Here is a 20,029-nt window from a genome sequence, read left to right as displayed (position 1 = left end):
CAGGGTAAGAAACTTCGAATATGTATTTTTAGACTGTCAATTATTAAAAAAAAAACAAAAACAAAAAACTACATACGTGCTGTTTTAGTAATAAATAATGTAGTTGCTAGACTCCATAATCTCAAAAAAGGTCCATAATATTAAATTTTATGCACTTCAACAATAATATATAGACATTTTATAGGATAAATTCTTACCTTTTTGTATTTATGTGGATATGTACATCTTTCAATTGTCCCCTGGGATGCACCACGATTCACATTTCCTAATCTTTCTTCCAAATGAATCAGTTCCTGAAGGTAAAGAATAATTAGTATCAAAAGCCAGGATGATTATTTCTTGAACAGCACTGTTAATATTATAAAAGCAATAAAGTTCCATACTTATAAACCTGCAACGTAAATACAAAAGCCATATATGGTAAGGCAAATGTTTATAATTCTTTTCTCAGCCAATGTAGTAGTATGGCAAAGTTATCCTTACAGATTAGGACACCATATTACTACGTGGTACTATAGAAGTCAGTCAGTATGTATGCGTGGAGAAGATGGAATCATTGAGCAAAATAGGGAAACAAATGAAAGGGTAGTTCAAAGTCCCTCTGACTCCAACTTCCAAACTGACAAGAAGAAAAAAACAAAACTTCAAATCATATTCAAATGGTTTGTTCTTCCTGAAAATTCAAAAAAGATAGTTAGCTACGAACTTAGGTTACTTAGGTTTCTTTTGTCCAGTAGTGTTTCTCTAAAAATAAGCTTAGTCAAAAGCAGTTGAGATTTCCCCCCACATTTAATGGTATAGTTCTTTCTCTGGTATTTATATTGATCTCACAAACTGCTATATTCTTTTATATTACATATTTTTATTTACTCACCTTTAACTATGTGGATAACTCTGATACGAAGATTAATATTGCTTATTAAATCTTTCTGTGATAACCCCCAGAAGCAGTATCAAAAATTCAGACATTGTGCTGCCTTCTGATCCCCAGCCAGTGCAGCAACCCAACTCAACTATGAATACTAACAATACATATATTCTCTCTCTACATTAAAGGTACTGTGACAAATATCTTCATTAATTGCATTACACACCTCAAAATTTCCCCTGAAAGGACCTCTGAATGATGTTCCATCCAATCCCGATGAAATGTAACGAATATGAGGATAGCCTGCCATGTCAGGAACCTATTTTAATAGAAGACATAGGCTAAATCAAGTAAGAGTAAGCTCATGTTTTAACACACTAAATAACTGAGACACTCCATTCTCTCCATCAGCTACTCACAAAATTCAACTTCAATAAGTACACATGACTCCAAGTAAGCACTCTGTAAAAGGGTTAGGTTCCTCTTCAAATATAATCTCTTAAAATAACTATTAAAATACAAGAAGAAAAAAAAAAAGCTTTTCCATGAGATAACAGGTTTCTTCTACTTGATTTATTTTGCACAAAGAATCCTAAATAGAAAATACCCAAAGTTAATACTGATGCTCTTGGCAGGCTAAACATATAAAGCGCAAAATTTTCCTAAGATTTTGTCAGTTTCAGAGAACTTTATTAAACCATATTATGAAATAAAAATGAACAAAATTTTCCAACAAAACTTATTTCCCTTCCTCTAACTTCCTAATAGCCAAAGGTACTCTGGTTCCTTTTTTTGTTTGGTTCTGTAAGTGAAAGTTTTAATACTGTTTTCTAATTTTTTGTTAGGCATACTCAATCTTCATTATTCATGAACTTGCCTACTTGATAAAAATTATTTGTAACTCCAAAATCAATACCTGTGCTCTCCATCATTCACAGACACGTACACAGCAGCAAAAAAATATGAGTTGCCTGACACATAGAACAAGGCTCCGCCTTCTTGCTTCAGCTCTTATACTATAAACAAGGGTCTTTCTGTGATCTATTTGAGTTTCCATTTTTGTGCTTTTTACTGGTGATTTTAAAATGGCCACCAAACTTAAGTGCTGGGGGCTAGTATTCCTAAGTGCAAGAAGGCTGTGATAGGCCTTATGGGTAAAATGTGTGTAGATAAGCTTCATTCAGGCATGAGTTTTGTTGGCCACGAGCTCAATACTAATGATTCAATAATACATATCAAATAAGGTGTCTTAAACTGAAACAGACATCAAGACAAGGTTCGGTACTGACTGGCTGTTGTGACCAGAGGCTTGCAATAACCTAACCCTATATTTGCCGCAAGAAAAATGGCTCTATATTTACCTACTCAGTGTTTGCACAACTTTATAAAATGTAACTACCGTACATAACAGTAGACTGTATTAAAAAGGGAGATTCTGGTATAGAGTACCATTCTTCCATCATTATGAATAAATCTCCAACATTATTTTTTAGTCAGCTTCCACTGAATCACAACATACTTCTAGCAAGTTTATGGCTTTAAGAGACAATTCGTATGTAACTGAAAAGAATTTAAAATAAGCAGTAACTTTTAACCTTCATAGCCTATTATTCAAATATCTACAACTTTCCTTACAGTCAAAATCAACACTACCAAGCTCTCAGCAGATAACCTAACCTCCTACACATCTCTAAGGAAAACTAGAAGTAAGAAAGGAACTCTTGCCCCTCAAATTATTTAAACCTGCACTTGCCCTGTAACCCTCCCTCAGTCTCCTTTGTGCAGGAAGGCAGCTTTACTTCTTATTGCTGAGTAACCCCCATCCCTAAGACCTACAGATACCAACTTACTTGGAGTTCCTTGTGCTTTTGCTGTTTGACAGCTCCTTACATGCTATAACCACTGTTAAGAGTACCATTCTCAATTCCAAAGCCTAAGTCACAGCTATAATAAAGCATCTTGGAAACCATTCCTGCAATGTCTTTACCCCCACGAGATGAAAAAACTTCCTTACTAGTACCACTTTTATAACTAGTAGGTATTATGAACAGTAAACTCAATATACTTTTGCTGAACTTGTTCTTTAGAACTCAAATTGGTATCAACAAGATCTGAATCTGTTCAAATCAGACAGAGAATCAGTATAGTCCTGCAGATCAAAAAATAAAGGATGAACGTATCAAAACAGACCTATTAGTAGGTGTGACAAAATAAAGCATATGTTCTAGTGACAGTGGATTAAGATTGTCATCTTGGTAGAAAAGAAAAAGCTATCATTTTTTATATTAAGTGTACATTTCACAAAGCAAATACAAATACAGACTTTAATATATCTTACATCTTTTTATAGCACAATTTCAATCTAATAATAATAATTCTCAAATTCCATTAAAACACCATAACAACTAATAACATTTAAAAATTTTCCAATAAAGTATTTAATTTAGAAAAGGAAGAATACTTTTAGAAGGAGACTATGTCAGAATTCTGAAATTCTTCTATTTTACCATTAAAGGAAGAGCTCCCAGCTGTAAGTGATGAAGTCGTGGAGGTGCATGGTAATGGGCCAAGTGAGGATGCAGTGCTCCAGGTGTGTAAGTAGCTGCGGTCACTCCAGCTTCGATTCCCAGTTCCCTGACAAACGATGAGAACACTATCTTTTAGCCATCCTTACTGTGTCTTTTTTTTTTTTACCAACAGAAATGGGGGAGTATATTAATATTTTTTAAAGTAATATAAAGTTTCTTAACTGACACAGCTGAGAAAAAGATAATTTAGCTCCAAAGACGTAATTAATTTCAAATTCATTTCAGCAATTAAAACTCAAAAATTCAATTTTGTGACCATGAGAAGCAAAGCATATGTATTCAGTTTCACATCCTACGAAGGAAATATGATGAATGACCCTTAAGGTTCCTTCCAATATAAAAGTCTGATTCTACTTGAGGATCATACACAATAGCCTCATTTTCTGGTTTATATGAATGTTACAGATGCTCCCAGGGCTTTTGTTTGTTGGAGTGTCTGTGGGTTGTTGGCATCAAGATAATTAGAAGAACAAACACTTCTATACCTTATAAAGTAAGGGTAAACAAAATTTAAGAAAGAACAAAATTGGTAAATACTCAATTTTCATTCACTTTTTCTCTTATGTTTTGCCTCAAATGTCATTGTGGATCAAAGTTTCAAACTCTGCCTACAGACAGAGATGCAAATCGGCTTCCATTTCTCTAAAAAAGACCACATGCCTAGGACACAGGCTCGATTTCCCTTGTCAATAAACAGGGATTAGGAGTGGTAAAGCAGATCTGAGTACAAAGGTGGGGGAGTGGGTAAGGAAGTTGTGAAAGATCCATTTAGGGAGTTAACTTTGATGGCAGATACCCCTGAAAAACAACAAAAAAGCTCTACTCCTGTTTGACATGGTTCTCTGCCCCAGAACTCAAGCTCCTCTCTCCACCGCAGGTTTCTGTAACTTGCCCAGAGACAGTGCCTCGCAGAGAAGCTGGAATTCTAATTTCTCCATATCACCCGTCTGCATGGCATCCCACTATAAAGCATCTATTCTGACGTTTCTACTACAGGCTGCTGAGCATAACTTTGAAATAAACAAGATACTGACCAGGCAGATCTCTCTGGAGCCTGTCGAGGATGTGAGGACATAGTCTGAGGCACATGAATATGATGCCCATGACCATAGTTTGGGTGCATCCTATGCGGATGGGGTGGGGGCCGTTCATGTGCCCGCCTGGAAACACAGAACACAAAAAGACCACTGGAAATAATTGAATAATTGGTTATTTCTTAATGTAGGGAAAACAATCTAGTATTAATATTATAAACATCTATAAATTAGTAATAAAATTACTTCTATAATAAATTACAAAAATATAAAAGTATATAATGATTAATAAATCAAGAAACCATAACCCCACAATTCTCACTGCTTATTATAATGCCTCCAATTCAAATATCATCCAAGGAAAAATGCAATGTTAACATTATCTTTACAGCAGATATTTTAAACAGAATAATGGGAAATGAATGGTGATAAAATTTTAAAAATTAAACACCACAGCAAATGCCGTAGGCACAAAAAAGTCATTTTATATAAACATATAAGGGAAGAAAATGGAAACTACTTTATTTTGCTTTGCTTCTATATTGTAATGACATTCATCCATTTTAATGGATGAAACTTATTTTAAGAGAAAAAACTTTTAACCTTATGCATTTTATTCAAACACATGCAAGTACATGTTAACATATCTGGGAAACTGATATTAGCTCCATTCACACTCTTTATTCTGCATGCCAGATTATTATATTTTCTCTTTTTAGTCTAAAGTCAGCCAAGTTTATAAATATAAAAAGTCATAAAGTTCTAAACAAATGGCACTTAAAAAACAAAACCATACACGGGATTCATTTTTATAGTCTAATCCCTATTTCCTATCAGTTTCTAATGTATTTACAGATTTTGCATGTTTAAGCTTAATGATTTATTTATTTATTTTTTTAAAAGATTTTTATTTATTTATGTGACAGAGAGACAGCCAGCGAGAGAGGGAACACAGCAGGGGGAGTGGGAGAGGAAGAAGCAGGCTCCCAGCGGAGGAGCCCGATGTGGGACTCGATCCCGGAATGCCAGGATCACGCCCTGAGCCGAAGGCAGACGCTTTAACGACTGCGCTACCCAGGCGCCCCTAAGCTTAATGATTTAAAACAAGTAATCTTCTAGATACTGGAAGATGAGAATTTTAAATTGCCAACTTTCTATATCAGGAGTTATTATATGAGAATGCCAGTAATAGCCAGAGACTCTGGAAATAACCTTATATAACTAAAGGAAGAATTTACCCATGTGCTAGATCATTAATTAGATCAAGAGTTTTGCAAACAGAGAGGTTTGCAAACACATTCTGGAAAGAGCTGAATGGTAAAAGTTGTTGGCTCTTTAGGCTGTATGGTCTCTACTGCAACTTCTCAATTTAGTCTTTGTGGTGTGAAAGAAGACACAGACAACACATAAATGAACAAGTGTAGCTGTTTACCTATAAAACTCTATTTACAAACATACACAAGCAGAATTAGACCAACAGAGTTTGCTACCACGGATTAGAAAATCATATCCTCAATTTTTAAAAAGTTCAATTATAGTCTTTTCATGATGCTTGGAAAGTGTATTTTAATATTTAAGTTTATAAATAAACGAAGTGAAGAAGACTTTTTTCAATGTCAGTTGTTGAAAATTCTACTAGTCCTCTTCTTCCCTCTGGCTGGGAGCATTTACTAAATCTTTGACACTTCTGTGTGTTGTTCCTCAGGACCATCGATTGTAACATTAATCTCTACTATGGGATACTGAAGAAACTGATGAACGAGCGACTGGTTTACAAAAATAAATGACCCGGGGTCATATCCTGAAAAGGGTCTGATTTCTTTAACCTGATATAAACTTGTTTCGTGACCACCTACAACTCAGGACGAGACAAAGGAAGATTCTAGTTAGTAAAGAATTTCCTAGTGAACTGAGGATTTCATATAGTTACATCACTTCTAAAGATTTTTAGTTTTAAAACCCAACAGAAATAGAAGGAAAAAGAACACAGAGTGATCATCTTTAAAAAACCAAACAAACATAAAACATACGTTGGATGCTGCATCATCCTCCTTCTCTGAACTTCCATCCTCTGCATCACTTCATGAGGGTGCAGTCTCTGTGCTGGAGGGGCCGTGGCCGGAATATGGTGTGAAATAGGCTGGTGTGCGGGAGGAAGATGCTGAGGGATTGGTGCAGCTGTACTGGCTAAATGAGTTGGGGGTGGGGGGGCCACGGGGTGAGATGTTGCATGAGAAGATATCTGAGAATGGAAAGCATGTACAGGATGAGGAATAACATAATCCACTTGAGGTGGAGGCTGAGTCTGAGGAGGAGGGTTTCCATGAGAATGGGGACAGGCAGAGGCTTGATGATGAAGTGGTCTTGTCAAAGAAGCATCTGTAAAAAAAATACAGGCACCACGCAGTTGAGCATAGATTGCTGTTATACATTCCTTTTGTCTTTTACGAACATATTAGTACACATTTCATTTTTATGAATACTTTATTAAGGCTTGAGCCTGTTCAATTCTGCATTGCAACCTGCTTTCTTCTTTGAAAAATCTTAGGTATCTTCTCATGTCAATGTAATATATAGTTTTACTTCATTCACAGATTCACAGCATTCTATTATAGAAATGTACCACCATTTATTAAAGAAATCACCATTGATAAAAACGGGTAACAACCCAAGCGCTGCACTGAACACCTGTGTGTATGACGCCTCTTGTGCTCACTCTCTCATATGTACATGCATGTGAGTGCGTGCACACATGCACTGCTCATGGACAGCTTCTGCAGCATAAATTCCTACAAGGAATTCTTAGTCTGAGAAAATCATTTAAACTCAGCTACCAGCTGACAAAATACCATTCCCAAAAGGTTACCATAACGTTTCCGTGAACAGTATACATGAGTGCCTGATTACCCCTACGTTCTAACTAAATTTATTAAATGCCAATCTGAGAAAAATCTTATATTTATTAACCACTTCTATTTCTTCCCAGATTACCTATTCATAATCACCTTTTTCTCATTGGTTTATAAGTATTCTCTGTATACATGGAAGGTTTGTCATAATAAGGTGTAAACATTTTTCCAAATTGTCTTTTAATTTTATCATATGCAAGTTTTCTGCTTTTGTGAAGTCAAATGTAGAAGTTATACTTTTATAAATACATACATCTTGCTTTCCTTTATGATTACTGATTATAGAGAAGAAAGGAACTTGTGAGTTCTTCTGGGCAAGACTGCAAAGATATTCCTTTAAGGCTGCTCTTCTCTGTCCCTGCCCCGTGCCTTTTTTCCTATGCTACATTAAGAAGATGAAGGGGCATATTTGCCAAGAACCTGCAATGGAAGCCAGCTTTAATAAAGATGGCTTCCCCCATTTCTTCATTCTTTATGTTTCAAAGTGGCTGTTGAAAAGTCCCTTTTAGGAATACACATCTCTCTTACTCTAAGAGACATGCATCTGTTTGAGGTTTAAAAATGTTTGTTTCCTCCCTGGACTTCAGTCCCAATTTCGTTGTATTTGGAAGATCTTCTTGGAATCTGATATGGCGGTATGGCCATTCTCTCGTTTCGCAACAGAAGACTTTCCTTCGATTTTAATCACGTCTGATTCAGCAGGGGTGAAAGTTAGGTAACCATGAACTCATTCAGCCATATTTTCAAAGGACACCTTGCTAGCATGTATTTAAAGGAAACCTTCATTACGCTCAATATAAACTCTGAGACAAAATTTTTAAGTGATTTTCTAAATGTCATGTTTTCAAAAAAGGCTTTACTCTAAGAAAACTCAGTACTTGGTCATAAAAACAGAAGTCACTATGTTTTACCATTGTTAACTATCCTTCCTCAAGTTCAGAATATTTTTTCCAGTTTCAATTCAAAGTTTATTTCTATAATCATTATGCAAGAAATAATACTGACAGATACTACAAAATTTTAAAGTTTTGTTTCAAAATGAACCAATTTAACTCTTCAGCAATCATTTTTTCAGCTTTATTGAGGTATAATTAACAAATACAATCATACTTGAAGTGTACAAGATGACGATTTGACATACTTACACTTTGTGAAATGATTACCACCATCAGGTTCATTACATTCCGTTACCTCACACAGTAACCATTTTTTTGTGTGTGTGGTAAAAAGTTCAGCCTTTGTTATAATTCACTGTATATTCTAAACAAAACAGATTGCTAACCACTCTAGAAACGTGACATTCTGCATTCCCACACACCATCTCCCTTCCTTCTCTATTTTATGTGCTCTTGCCAGTTAAAAAAGAAGTTCTTGATATTGCTTCCTAAAAGTTCAACATGTCACTTGGACCCAGCAATCTCACTCCTAACACGCTACCCAAGAGCAGACTGAAAAACCACAATGTAACCATCAACAGAGAACTAGTTGATTTACTATACAATGGAATATTATGAGGGTACTGAGAATAGCGACCTAGATTTTTATGGCTAATATAGAAAAAAATCTAAGATGTACTGTTAAAGTTTTATAAAAAAAGAAAAAAGAGAGAGTCAAATAATATGCTTGTTATGATCCCACTGTTTTAAAAGGAGAGACATACATATACTTCTGTGTGTGTAAAGAAAACTTCCAGGTTTTATAAGCTACAATTGCTATCTTCAAGGTATTAAGATCAGTGGGATGTGAGGGAAGGGCTTTTAACTTCTCATTTTATGTCATTCTGCAGTTTGAACTTCTTACAATGTACACAAGTTACTTTAATAATAAAAGTAAAACAAGTTTAAATCGAAAACACTTCTTTATTAGGGCACTTAAAAAGAAATACACTCACTTATACATTGCTTCAACATATTATTGGGAGGGGGACAGAAAACCACACATTCTGAGTTCCTAATAAAAGATAATCAATTAAAGATAAATATCAATAGGTATCACAAAACAGCCTGGACAGCAGAATTTGCCCATTGGTCAATGCTTTGCAAAAACTGTTCCAAAACCTGTTTTCTAACTTATACTTTATATCTTAAGGTGTGTTATTGAAAAGGTAAATGATATTATCCCCAGGTTTCACTGTACACATTCTGGATTGACTCCAGCTGTATCTGCCAGACCTAGATTTTTTAAATTCTAGGAATGGAAGAAGAAATCTAATGAGATATAGAACTAAAAATTATTCCTTGCATGTAATCAGAACAAAAGCAAATGTCCTTGCCAAACCCCTAGTGTACGCCTGGTATGAATTTTCAGTGGTTTTTCATCAAAGTATTAATTAAGTTTCCATTTGATGATTAGCTTATAATGTAACAAAGTAGTAAATACGTGTTACATAGCCTAAGAGCACTTCTCACTTCTTAGGATACTCATAGATCTCACAGATTTCAATTTCTTTAGAAAAACCATGTCTGACTTCATTTAATTGCCTGCATCAAATGAATAGAGAAATCTTTTTGCAATCGGTCAAGCTTTCTGTGTATGCTTCATGCCTTTCTCTGATATGCCTCAGCTGACCTTCAGAATTCTTGGTCAAAATTTACTTTCTTGTGCCTAACAACAACTACTAAACTTTCAAACTGTCTGCTACTCTAAAGGATAAATATTAAGGGTTTCCTTTTATAGAAATCTAAGGTGTCATTCAATGTAGTTCAATTTCATATATTTCATATTTCATATCAATTTCATATATTAAAATGTTAAAATGTAAAAGAGACAAAGTATAATACTTTTTATTCCCCTGACCTTTTTAAACAATAGCTATCTTTTTTTACCTTAGAAGATTGCTTTGGGAATGTAGGGTGAAGAGAGGAAGAAATGGAAAAAATACACCCCACTCTTAGGCCAAGGAAATACTAAAAATTTATGAATTAGGATTATTGAAAGGTTATTTCATGGAGGAATGTACAATGCTTCATTTATATGCCTTTAAGTTCTCTGCCTGTTAAATTTATACTTACAAGGAGGTGGCATATAATGTCGACATGATGACAGTGAGGCTTGTGGAGGGGGCTGGGGCTGGGGCTGCGCAACCATGCTTGATCCATAACCATCTATTGATAATGGCTGACTTGGGGCAGCAGCAGCAGCCTGATGGCCAAAGATTGCAGCTCGGGAAGAAGAAACAGGGCAGCAGGGGTCAAATGCAGATGCTCCGTGAAAACCACCACTTCCATGACTTCTGATACCATTGTTGCTCAGGTCTACTGGCAATGCCTGCTGTATAAAGAGGAACTATATTTTATCTTTCTAAAGTTCGGTCAAAACACTGTTTCATGTTATAAAAGTACTCCAATTGCAATCTAGAAAAATAGAATCTCCAAATTAAAATTTCAAAATGGTAAAAATTGTTAGTATGAAGACCTATTCAGCACCAAAAAAATACTATGTGTATCTTGGACTGTAAAAATTGTAGTGATTATATATTTAAAATCTATAATCAGTTTTTAAAAATCAAGCATAAGATCATGCTACAAGATGAACAAAAGTTAATTTATATATTATTTCAAGGTCTATTTCTCTTTCATTATCTAGATCTTAGAGAGAGGAAGAAACTTTAAAATCATAATTCCATATTCTTCTTTACCCCCAAATTTTGATTATTAATTTAGGACTCCTTTGGAAAACATATAATCAAACCACTGAAAAGATTAAGGATTCTAGATAAAAACTTGTCTGTCCTGTTTCTAAACTGTATATAGCAAGCATTCAACTGAAACTCTAATAATACAGACATTATCCAAGATAACAAAGGGTGTGTGCTTATTCAAGATGAACCATGAGCTAGCTTTGCCTCATAACCTTTCCATTTACAAAAAAAAAATTAGAAATATGATTTTAGGGGAGGTCCCTTTTACTAAGTTGGAAAATAAACCAGAGAGTCTAGATTCCATGTCTACTCATCAGTAATTAAGTTTACTCCTTGAAGAGTCCTAATTAAAACATTTCACTCCATCACAATCTACTCCAGAGCAGATTATAAAAACAGAACTGCCTCTTTGTATTCTTAAGTGATTTAAACACAAGTCTTTCCTTAGTGTTCAGTATAGCTGAAATTTTAAAAATGTGATTAAAGAAAATAATAATTAAAAATTAAAATAATAATTTGATGCTATATATGAATTTACATACAAGAATTGTTCAATACTGGAAGCTGAGGCGCTGAAAATGAAGCTGGGGAAATGCATTATTAGAGGGCCAGGTCACCCAGCAGTCCTTAAAGGAACCACTGTGGTCTCTGTACTTCCAATGGACTCTAGGCTCGTGGGATAACAGAAACAAAAGGAACTCTGAATGCTAAAAGGGAAGGGGGATGATGGCGCAGGAGATGCTGTGGGAAGGTGAAAAAGAAAAACTCCTTTCTTCTTCTAGATCATGTATCTACAATCAATTAAGCAAATGTCTGGCCTCTTTTTGAGTTGACGAATACAATGTATGTCCCTCAATTTGGGTAATAAGGTTTAAGAACACTATTGTAGGACTGTGAATTTATATCCCCTTCCTATTTTCCTATTTAGGCTAAGGCTTGGCAAATGGACTGGACTATCAACATACTATGAAGATAAGCAAATTTCCTATCTTTTTCTCAGTCAGTGATTAAGAAAACTCCCAGAGAGTGAGTAAAGTAGGGTGCATGTCCTCCTAGAAGAAATTGAGGCTCAAATTAAAAGTAAAGAATAAAAACAGAAGGAAGAAAAACCAAGAAAGAGAAGCCTCTTCACAATTCCAACAGTTCACTCAATTCTTCCTCTAGAAGGAAAAGAGAAGGTAAGCAAGATGGGTACAGAAATGGCAAGTATTACTTTACAATGATCATAAGTAATGCATAACCTAACTGAACTATTCTCTCCAAAGAGAAAGCTACATCCAAAGGAGTAGTAAGGGCTACAGAGTATCAAGTGACTAATGCACCTTCTCTGTTATCAGGCCTGATCCTCCCCAACCCTTTTCTGCCTACCCACAATCTGACACTAATCCTAACACATCTGCACAATCACAAATCCTCAGATCAGTTTGCTTCTCCCACTCCTCAACTTCCTGCTGTGCCCACACAGGTCTCAACTGGAGACTATCTGACATTATCTCATGAGCATGTGGCTCATTTCAGAGTCCTCCAATGTCTATATAGTCTCAAACTGTTTATATTGTTAAAACTTCACTCTCTGTTCTCCTTCATACCCATTATCACCACTGACTGCCTGATCCTGTTGATTTTCCTCAAGTTTTATGTGCAGTCCAAATACATCTACTTTGAGATAAATGAATAGGTGACATTCATTTTACAATGAACAAACGGTAAGAGATTCTACCTATAATTAACTCACTCAGTTATTAAAAGAAAATGTTGCATGCACACTTGATCTCTCAAACCAACTGTGTTACTTATTAGTTCAACAACAGTAGTCTATAAACAAAAAGACCACATTTTGGTAGCTCTTGAACGAATGTGGGAAAAGTCAGCAAATTCACTTCTTCACCATTTTTCTACAATACTTATAAACCCTCCCTTTCAGCTCATATTTCTAGTGAAAGAAAATTCTGCTTTTAAGCAGGGCCTTTCATTCAGCCCACTGACGTTTTTCTTGATGCTTCCTCATTCCCAAGAAGCAGAACAGGTTTAGATGATCAGTAGACGTTAATACTTAGAACTGTTAGGAGAACCAAGACACAGTCTAAAATCTATTTGATCGTATTTCCTAGTAAACCCTTTCAAATTTACTCTTGAAAACAGCAGCTTGTCTTTTAAGGGAACATCCCTCTTTCTTAATTATTTTTAATCTGTCAGATCCAGGAGAGATAAACCATCAAAATTTAAAAAGATGAAGCAAGTACTTTAGAAAAGATCAGGGGATACAGAAAAGCAGTTGCTCTGAACTTTCTGACTATTTTCTAGTATGTCAGTTACAGTTCTACCTCCAAATTACGTTTTGTTTTTCAAAGTATGTCCCTACCCAGGTTATATCACAATTTTAGAGACAACACAGCAAAAGTTAAACTAGCATGTAATACATGACCTTCGTTTGCTCCACGTGATCACCAATAATAACGTAATATTATCTGACATTTCAAGCACTCATCAATAGTCTCAACTAACTTACTTAATTATAATTTTGTAACTGATACTTCAATCCCCAAGAACTAAAAACCTCATCTGCTCCTGAGAAACTATGTCACTGGTTTACATCCGAGAAGGCAGTTTATTTCTAGGTGAGTGGAGATATAGGCAGCTCCAGTGTAAAAGGTAGAGGGTAAAAAACTAGGAAAATTTCCCTATTTCTCATGAATCAGGTTGACACTGCAATTTCAACACTATGAAATAAAATTCCAGAGATCAGATTCACCTGTATTTAACTAAAAACACAAAAAACCATTTCAAAATAAAAAAAACAGTATCACTTCTAATTTTCTACATCCCAAGCCTTCTCAGTTAGTTGTAATAACTTAGACCATCAGAAAATCCTAGAGGATAAAAAACAACAACAACAACACAGACCACTAAATTGGGCCACTTTTGCCAGGGCAACAAGAATGATTTATTTAGCATACAAAATTCAGCATTAGGGTTGTTTTTCTTTTTCCTCCTGAAACAAGTACAATTTTTAAAAATTAAGGAGAAAAAAAAAAGAAAACCTCATCCAATTCCACATACCTGGTCATGATAGCTGGTGCCAGAACTACTGTTGGCTCCACAAGGCGCTTGTACTTGAGGAGGTCTTTCCACAGGGCAAGTAGGATCACTAAAGGAGGGAGAAACTGGGACAGGCGGGTGGGGAGTATGATGGTGGTGGTGATGATGCTGAAAATGGTGGCCATGCTGCTGAAAGCAACTTGTGTGCGGATGTCCTAATGCATGGTGATTCTGTGACGACCCCCCACAAGGTGAGTGCTGGGGACAGCAGGAAGGTAATCTTGGCATTGCAGGAGGGCCAGTTTCTGTTACAGCACTAGACGCAGTTCTCCTTGAGTCATCTTGAAACAAACAAAAATGCATAGAACAATCAAATGATCAAATATCACTGTGTAAAAAATAGGGACTGTGTATAAATAAGTAAATAAATAATTAATTGTTTAGTAAATTCAAATCTCTGTAAGTAAAAATGTGATAGCACCACATTCTTAACATCCGTATCACATAATTTTGGGCAATGATCTTCACTGGGATTTTTCTGAAAGCCTAAATTCCTCAGGAGGCTCATATGTACATGATGGTGTTTTTTTATAAATTTTTTTTTTAAGTTTTATTTATTTAAGTAATCTCTACAGCCAGCGTGGGGCTCGAACTCACAACCCTGAGATCGAGAGTCGCATGCTCTTCTGACTGAGCCAGCCAGGAGCCCCTACCATGATGTTTAAATGGCCCAGTCGGTTGGAGTGACCAATTCTTGATCTTGGGGTTGAGTTTGAGCCCCATGTTCGGTATAGAGATTGCTTAAAAATAAAATCTTAAAAAAATTTTTTTTTTTTACTTAAAATATAAAAATTAGAAGAGTGGAGGAGTGCCTAGGTAGCTCAGCTTGACTCTCTCCCTCTGCCCCTCACTGTGCTCCTGCTTGCTCTCCCTCTAACAAAAACTTTAAAAAAATTTAAAGACAAAAAAAAAAAACAAAACACATTAGAAGAGTGGAGAGCCCAGAGCCCTGTCCTTCCCCCCAATGCCCTTCTGCACCTGATTCCTGAGTCATCTCCTCAGAACCCTTAGGATTCTAGAGTACCACTATTATGGCCCTATTTCTAGTCACCAAGACCAGGGATACCCTGCTCCTATCTGGCTCACAGAACCTAGCCAATCTCTTCTGCGCCAATGTACTGATTAGGAAGATTCTAGTTACTCATAAATAATACAAAAATTCAACCCAAACTGGCTACATAATAAAAGGAATTTACAGGCTCACATAAATGAATCTGGGTGGGGTGCGCTTCAGGCTCTGGTTGATCGTCTGACTGCAGCAAACCTCCCTGTAATTTCCCTGGGTCTGCCCTCCCATACGTGTTGTATCCTGCCTTTCCTGATTCTCTTCTGGGTAAGGTCTGTGATCTAAACCCTGTTAGGCAGTATCTCTATTCTAAATCTCTGTACTTTTCTTTTTTCCCCCAAGCTCCGAGTCTGTCCTATTTGGGCTAATTTCTTGTACTCTTTTGTAAAGGTTCTTAACCTTGGAACTAGAATTCAGGAATCTGTGAACTTGGATGGAAAAAAATTACTAATTTTTACTCATTTCTAATTGCCTCCTGGAATTAATACTACCTTGTTAGCATCAGTTGAGGTTAAATATTATAAGTAACTTGTAAAAACAACAAAAAAGTTGACGAGGTGTTTACTTTTATTTTTTTAAGCTCCCTCTTTTTTTTCTAAGATTTACTTATTTATATGAGCGGGGGGGGGGGAGGCACAGAGGAAGAGGGAGGGAGAGAGAATCTCCAGCAGACACCTCACTGAGCATGAAGCCTGACATGGGGCTCAATCTCACAACCCTGAGATCATGACCTCAGCCAAAATCAGAGTTAGACACTTAACAGACTGAGCCACCCAGACACCCCAAGGTGTTTACCTTTAAAACATAAATTACAGCTGATTCAAAGGCAGTTCTATAATTATGTCACTTTCATCCATTTGCATTCCAATTTTCTTAAATAACCTGGACAAAGTTACAACTAGCTTATCAGGGACAGACTATGATCAACAGCTTATCTTCGTTATGCTGAATCAAACATTAATTATTTTCCATATGCTGTAATATTTGTAGCAATAACTATGACAGTAGCTTTACTTCTGGCAACATTTTCAGGGTTTTATCTCAGCTCCTGTTGCACAAATAAGTATCATTTATTGTGTTACTTCATAAAAAATGATCAAAAACCTCTGGAACACTAAATCCATTCAGTGGGTAGACTAAATGATCTTCATAGTTACTTCCAATTCAGATGCTTTAATTTTACAAATCCAGCTATCTGAGGATTATGTGTAACTCTAAAATGTAGAAGGGGGGGCACCTGGGTGGCTCAGTCAGTTAGGCATCTGCCTTCGACTCAGGTCATGATCCCTGGGTTCTGGGATTGAGTCCCACATGGGCTCCCTGCTCAGTGGAGAGTCTGCTTCTCCTTCTCCCTCTGCCCTTTCACCTCGCTTGTGCTCTCTCTCTGTCTCAAATAAAATCTTATTTTTTTTTTTAAGATTTTATTTATTTATTTGACAGAGATAGAGACAGCCAGTGAGAGAGGGAACACAAGCAGGGGGAGTGGGAGAGGAAGAAGCAGGCTCATAGCGGAGGAGCCCGATGTGGGGCTCGATCCCGTAACGCCGGGCTCACGCCCTGAGCTGAAGGCAGACGCCCAACCGCTGTGCCACCCAGGCGCCCCTCAAATAAAATCTTAAAAAAAATAAAGTAAAATAAAATGTAGGAGTGGAGTCAGAGTGAGAGACAAGGAAACACTATATTTACAGCTGAACACATATTTAAAAGGTCATATCACTAACAATGTGGCCTCAGAAAGAAGACTGACCTTATAGTTCTACCTCTTAGGGTACAGTTTTGGCTTCCAATTAAATCAATAGTCTATTTTCCTAGAGTGCAGAACCTCTCTGTTGCTTAAACAGGATAGCAACCCAAAGTAAAGACGACTGAATCTCCTCTTGTTCCAGTTACTGATCAAGGAAAACTGCCATAAATTAGAAGGGAAATACCAAGGTCTGATCAAGCAAATAAAATACTTCCTTTTTATTAGAATTAGCCCACACAGTATCCACTAAAAATGAGACAATAAAAAAACCTGCATCAGAGAAATTAATTCCATGGCCCAGTGACATAAAGCTGGTTAAAGTACTTTCACTATAATTCTAGCAGGATTATTGAGACGTATTCATGCATCTATTCATTCATCTGGCAAGTCTTACACATAATAATGGCATGGTAAAGGATCTACAAAAGGCACTGGAAAATACAATGGTGAAAACCAAAGTCCTGGCCGCTTTTTTTTTTTTTAAGTAGGTTCCATGCCCAGCCTGGAGCCCAATGGGGGATTTAAACTCACGACCTTGAGATCAAGACCTGAGCTGAGATCAAGTGTCAGATGCTTAGCTAAGCCACCCAGGCACCCCGAAAGTCCTGGCCTTTAAAATAACTTATGATGTTGTCTGCCTCTGTTGTTTTATCTCTGGCAACTAGAAACAGGCCTGCACAATGTAGGTTGTTCAATAAGCCCTTGCTAAATGTGAATTCACCTCACAAAGGAAAAGAGGCATGAATGGAGCTAAGTGCTAAGAAGAAAAAAACTTGATCTTTCGTCCTCAAGAAGATCATCATTACCAAGTATGGAAACAATTTAAGATATAAATCAACCAGCATTAGAACAGAAGCACTGGGTTCTAATATAGTATAGGGCAATGTTGTGCCCCAGGGAACATCTGGCAAAACCTGGGGTATTTTTGTTGGTCACACATGGAGGGGAAGTGGTACTACTGGTATTTAGTAGATAGAGGCCAAAAATGCTGCTAAATATCCTACAACACACAGGGTAGCCCCCCATACAAAGAACTGTGCAGCACAAAGACAACAGTGTCAAGACTGAGAAATAAAGAAAGAGTACAGGCTCCAAGCCAGACTTCCTAGGTTTGAAAACTTGCTCCATTACCATACAACCATGGGCAAGTTACTCCACCTATAAAGTAAGAAGAGTAACAGAATCTGCCTTGTAAGTTATTACAAAAATCAAAGTTAATGTAGGTAAATCATGGACCAGTATTATGAGCTTAACAGATGTTAGGTATTATTATCCACTAGAACATTATTAGTTCTGTTAGGGCAGAAAATTTATGTTTTCTTCCCAATGCCTAGAACAGTGCCTGATTTATAGTGTGCAATCAATAAATATTTGAATAAATGAATATATAAGAGATCATGCATGGATAAAGCAAGGAGCACACAGAAAAGTCAGACAGATGATGAGCTGCTTGGGGCATGATGAGTTTGAGGTGACCACAGAATGGTCCAGAGGAGATGTCCAGCAGGCAGCTGGATATGAAAATTTAAAACAAGAAGAGGGCTCTGTAAACACAAATGGAAGGTCACTGGCATACTGGTGGTAGCTGAAAACACATGCAGCTATGAGATGGGCCAGTGAGAAAGAATAAGAATAGAGTCCTGGGAGAAAAGAGAGATAAAAAGATTATTGCCAGACTTTTTAACACGTCTGTTTTGACAGGAGTCAGAAGCAAGTTAAAGGAAGGAGTTTAAGGTATAGAAGATCCATTTACATGTACAAGACTTAACACAAATGTACACACGCACACTAAGGGAATGGAACAAGCAAAGATGCTGAGAAGGTAACCGTTAAAGCAAGGTCAAGGACATAAGAAGAGACAAAAAGTAGAGAACCAATAAAGGGACTGCAAAGAACAAGAAGGAATTAAAAGACCAGGAGTCAGGAGAGAAGGATAGGTATAAAAGTTTTCATGAAAGGGTTGGAAGTTAAGAGTGCCTGAGAACTTTCATTTACTTTTTATTTATTTTTCCCTGGGGGAATGAAAGTCTTGAGGAGAATTAGAGAATTTTGGAATAGCCGCTAAGGGGAAAGAAAGGGAATTAAATGAGATACATCATACTATGGCAACTTATTACCAAAAGTCCAAGATTAGATACCATAAGTTCATGAGGCACCAATCTGCTTGGTTCTGTAATTTTCACCAGCCCCATCTAAAAACCTGGATAGGAGTGAAGCTAGATGGCTTGAGTGATTCAAGGTTGGAAATATGCAAGAAGGTACAAAGTAAGAACACGATATGAAGAAAACAGGAGACTGATGTTCAATAGAGTCTTAGCAGGAAATGAAGTCAACTGAGTGCCACTAATGTCATATGAGTGCCTGTATGTGCTTCTACCAGGTTTATACAAGGAACAATTTGGCCTGGAACAAGGTTCTCCTTGTCTAAAGAAACACAACACAAGCAAGTCTATCCCAAAGGTAGTCATCAATATAGGTAAAGTAGTATCATGAGAAAACTATTCAGATAGTGAAGTCACTACCTTAGATATTAAATGTGAATTCGGAGCGAACAAGAGTCTTGAAAAATATATAAGTAAATAAAAGTTTTTTATGTGTCACGTAAAATCTAGACAAGAGTACATAAAGCTATCAGGAGAAAGGAGTGAATAAGAAGAGTTCAAATCTTTGCCTCAAAGATTATTATTGGCTTTGAAAGTATTTAATGTCCAGATTTCTTCACTTCTGAAATGGGAAGAGTAATATTAATAACGAGGAAATTTTTAAAATTAAGTGATAGTATATATAGTAACATACAAGACAGTAGGGTACTTGGGAAAGAGTGTACACTCGATAAATGAAGTAAAAATTAGCCCATTTCATTTCTCCCTACATTTTTTTTTCAAAGAACATAGTATTTAAAAGACATCTTTGGGAAACTTCCTTGGGCTCTGGATTCTACTCTCAATTTTCCATAACAGTAAGACCTAAATCCAGCCACAAGAAGATTTCCTAATCTGCTCAATATAAGTTATAATGATATTGTAAGAATTGAATAAGATACTATTAAAAAATGATAGAAACATAAGGTGGTTTCATTAT

General features: G+C 36.4%; 1 protein-coding gene across 6 annotated transcripts in view; it reads right to left on the bottom strand.

The window, feature by feature from the left end:
• Positions 1-20,029, bottom strand: part of RNF111 (ring finger protein 111) — a 113,280-nt gene that overhangs the window by 4,902 nt on the left and 88,349 nt on the right. For 4 of the 6 annotated variants that reach the window (XM_045785649.2, XM_045785532.2, XM_045785709.2 and 1 more), the window contains exons 6-12: positions 14,100-14,419; positions 10,411-10,669; positions 6,521-6,869; positions 4,491-4,643; positions 3,376-3,502; positions 1,095-1,187; positions 198-293 (exon numbers count right to left, since the gene is read on the bottom strand). In XM_045785649.2, the coding sequence (XP_045641605.2) occupies positions 198-293; positions 1,095-1,187; positions 3,376-3,502; positions 4,491-4,643; positions 6,521-6,869; positions 10,411-10,669; positions 14,100-14,419 (1,397 nt within the window). The remainder of the gene's footprint in view (positions 1-197; positions 294-1,094; positions 1,188-3,375; positions 3,503-4,490; positions 4,644-6,520; positions 6,870-10,410; positions 10,670-14,099; positions 14,420-20,029) is intronic. The other 2 variants (XM_045785737.2, XM_045785808.2) reach the window with 1 other exon arrangement.

Source organism: Ursus americanus, chromosome 36 (assembly GCF_024610735.1).
Source record: "Ursus americanus isolate L20-20 chromosome 36, mUrsAme1.1.p, whole genome shotgun sequence".
Lineage (NCBI taxonomy): Eukaryota > Metazoa > Chordata > Mammalia > Carnivora > Ursidae > Ursus > Ursus americanus.
Note: the sequence above shows the minus strand (reverse complement) of the source record. Positions and strands in the feature narration are given on the sequence as shown.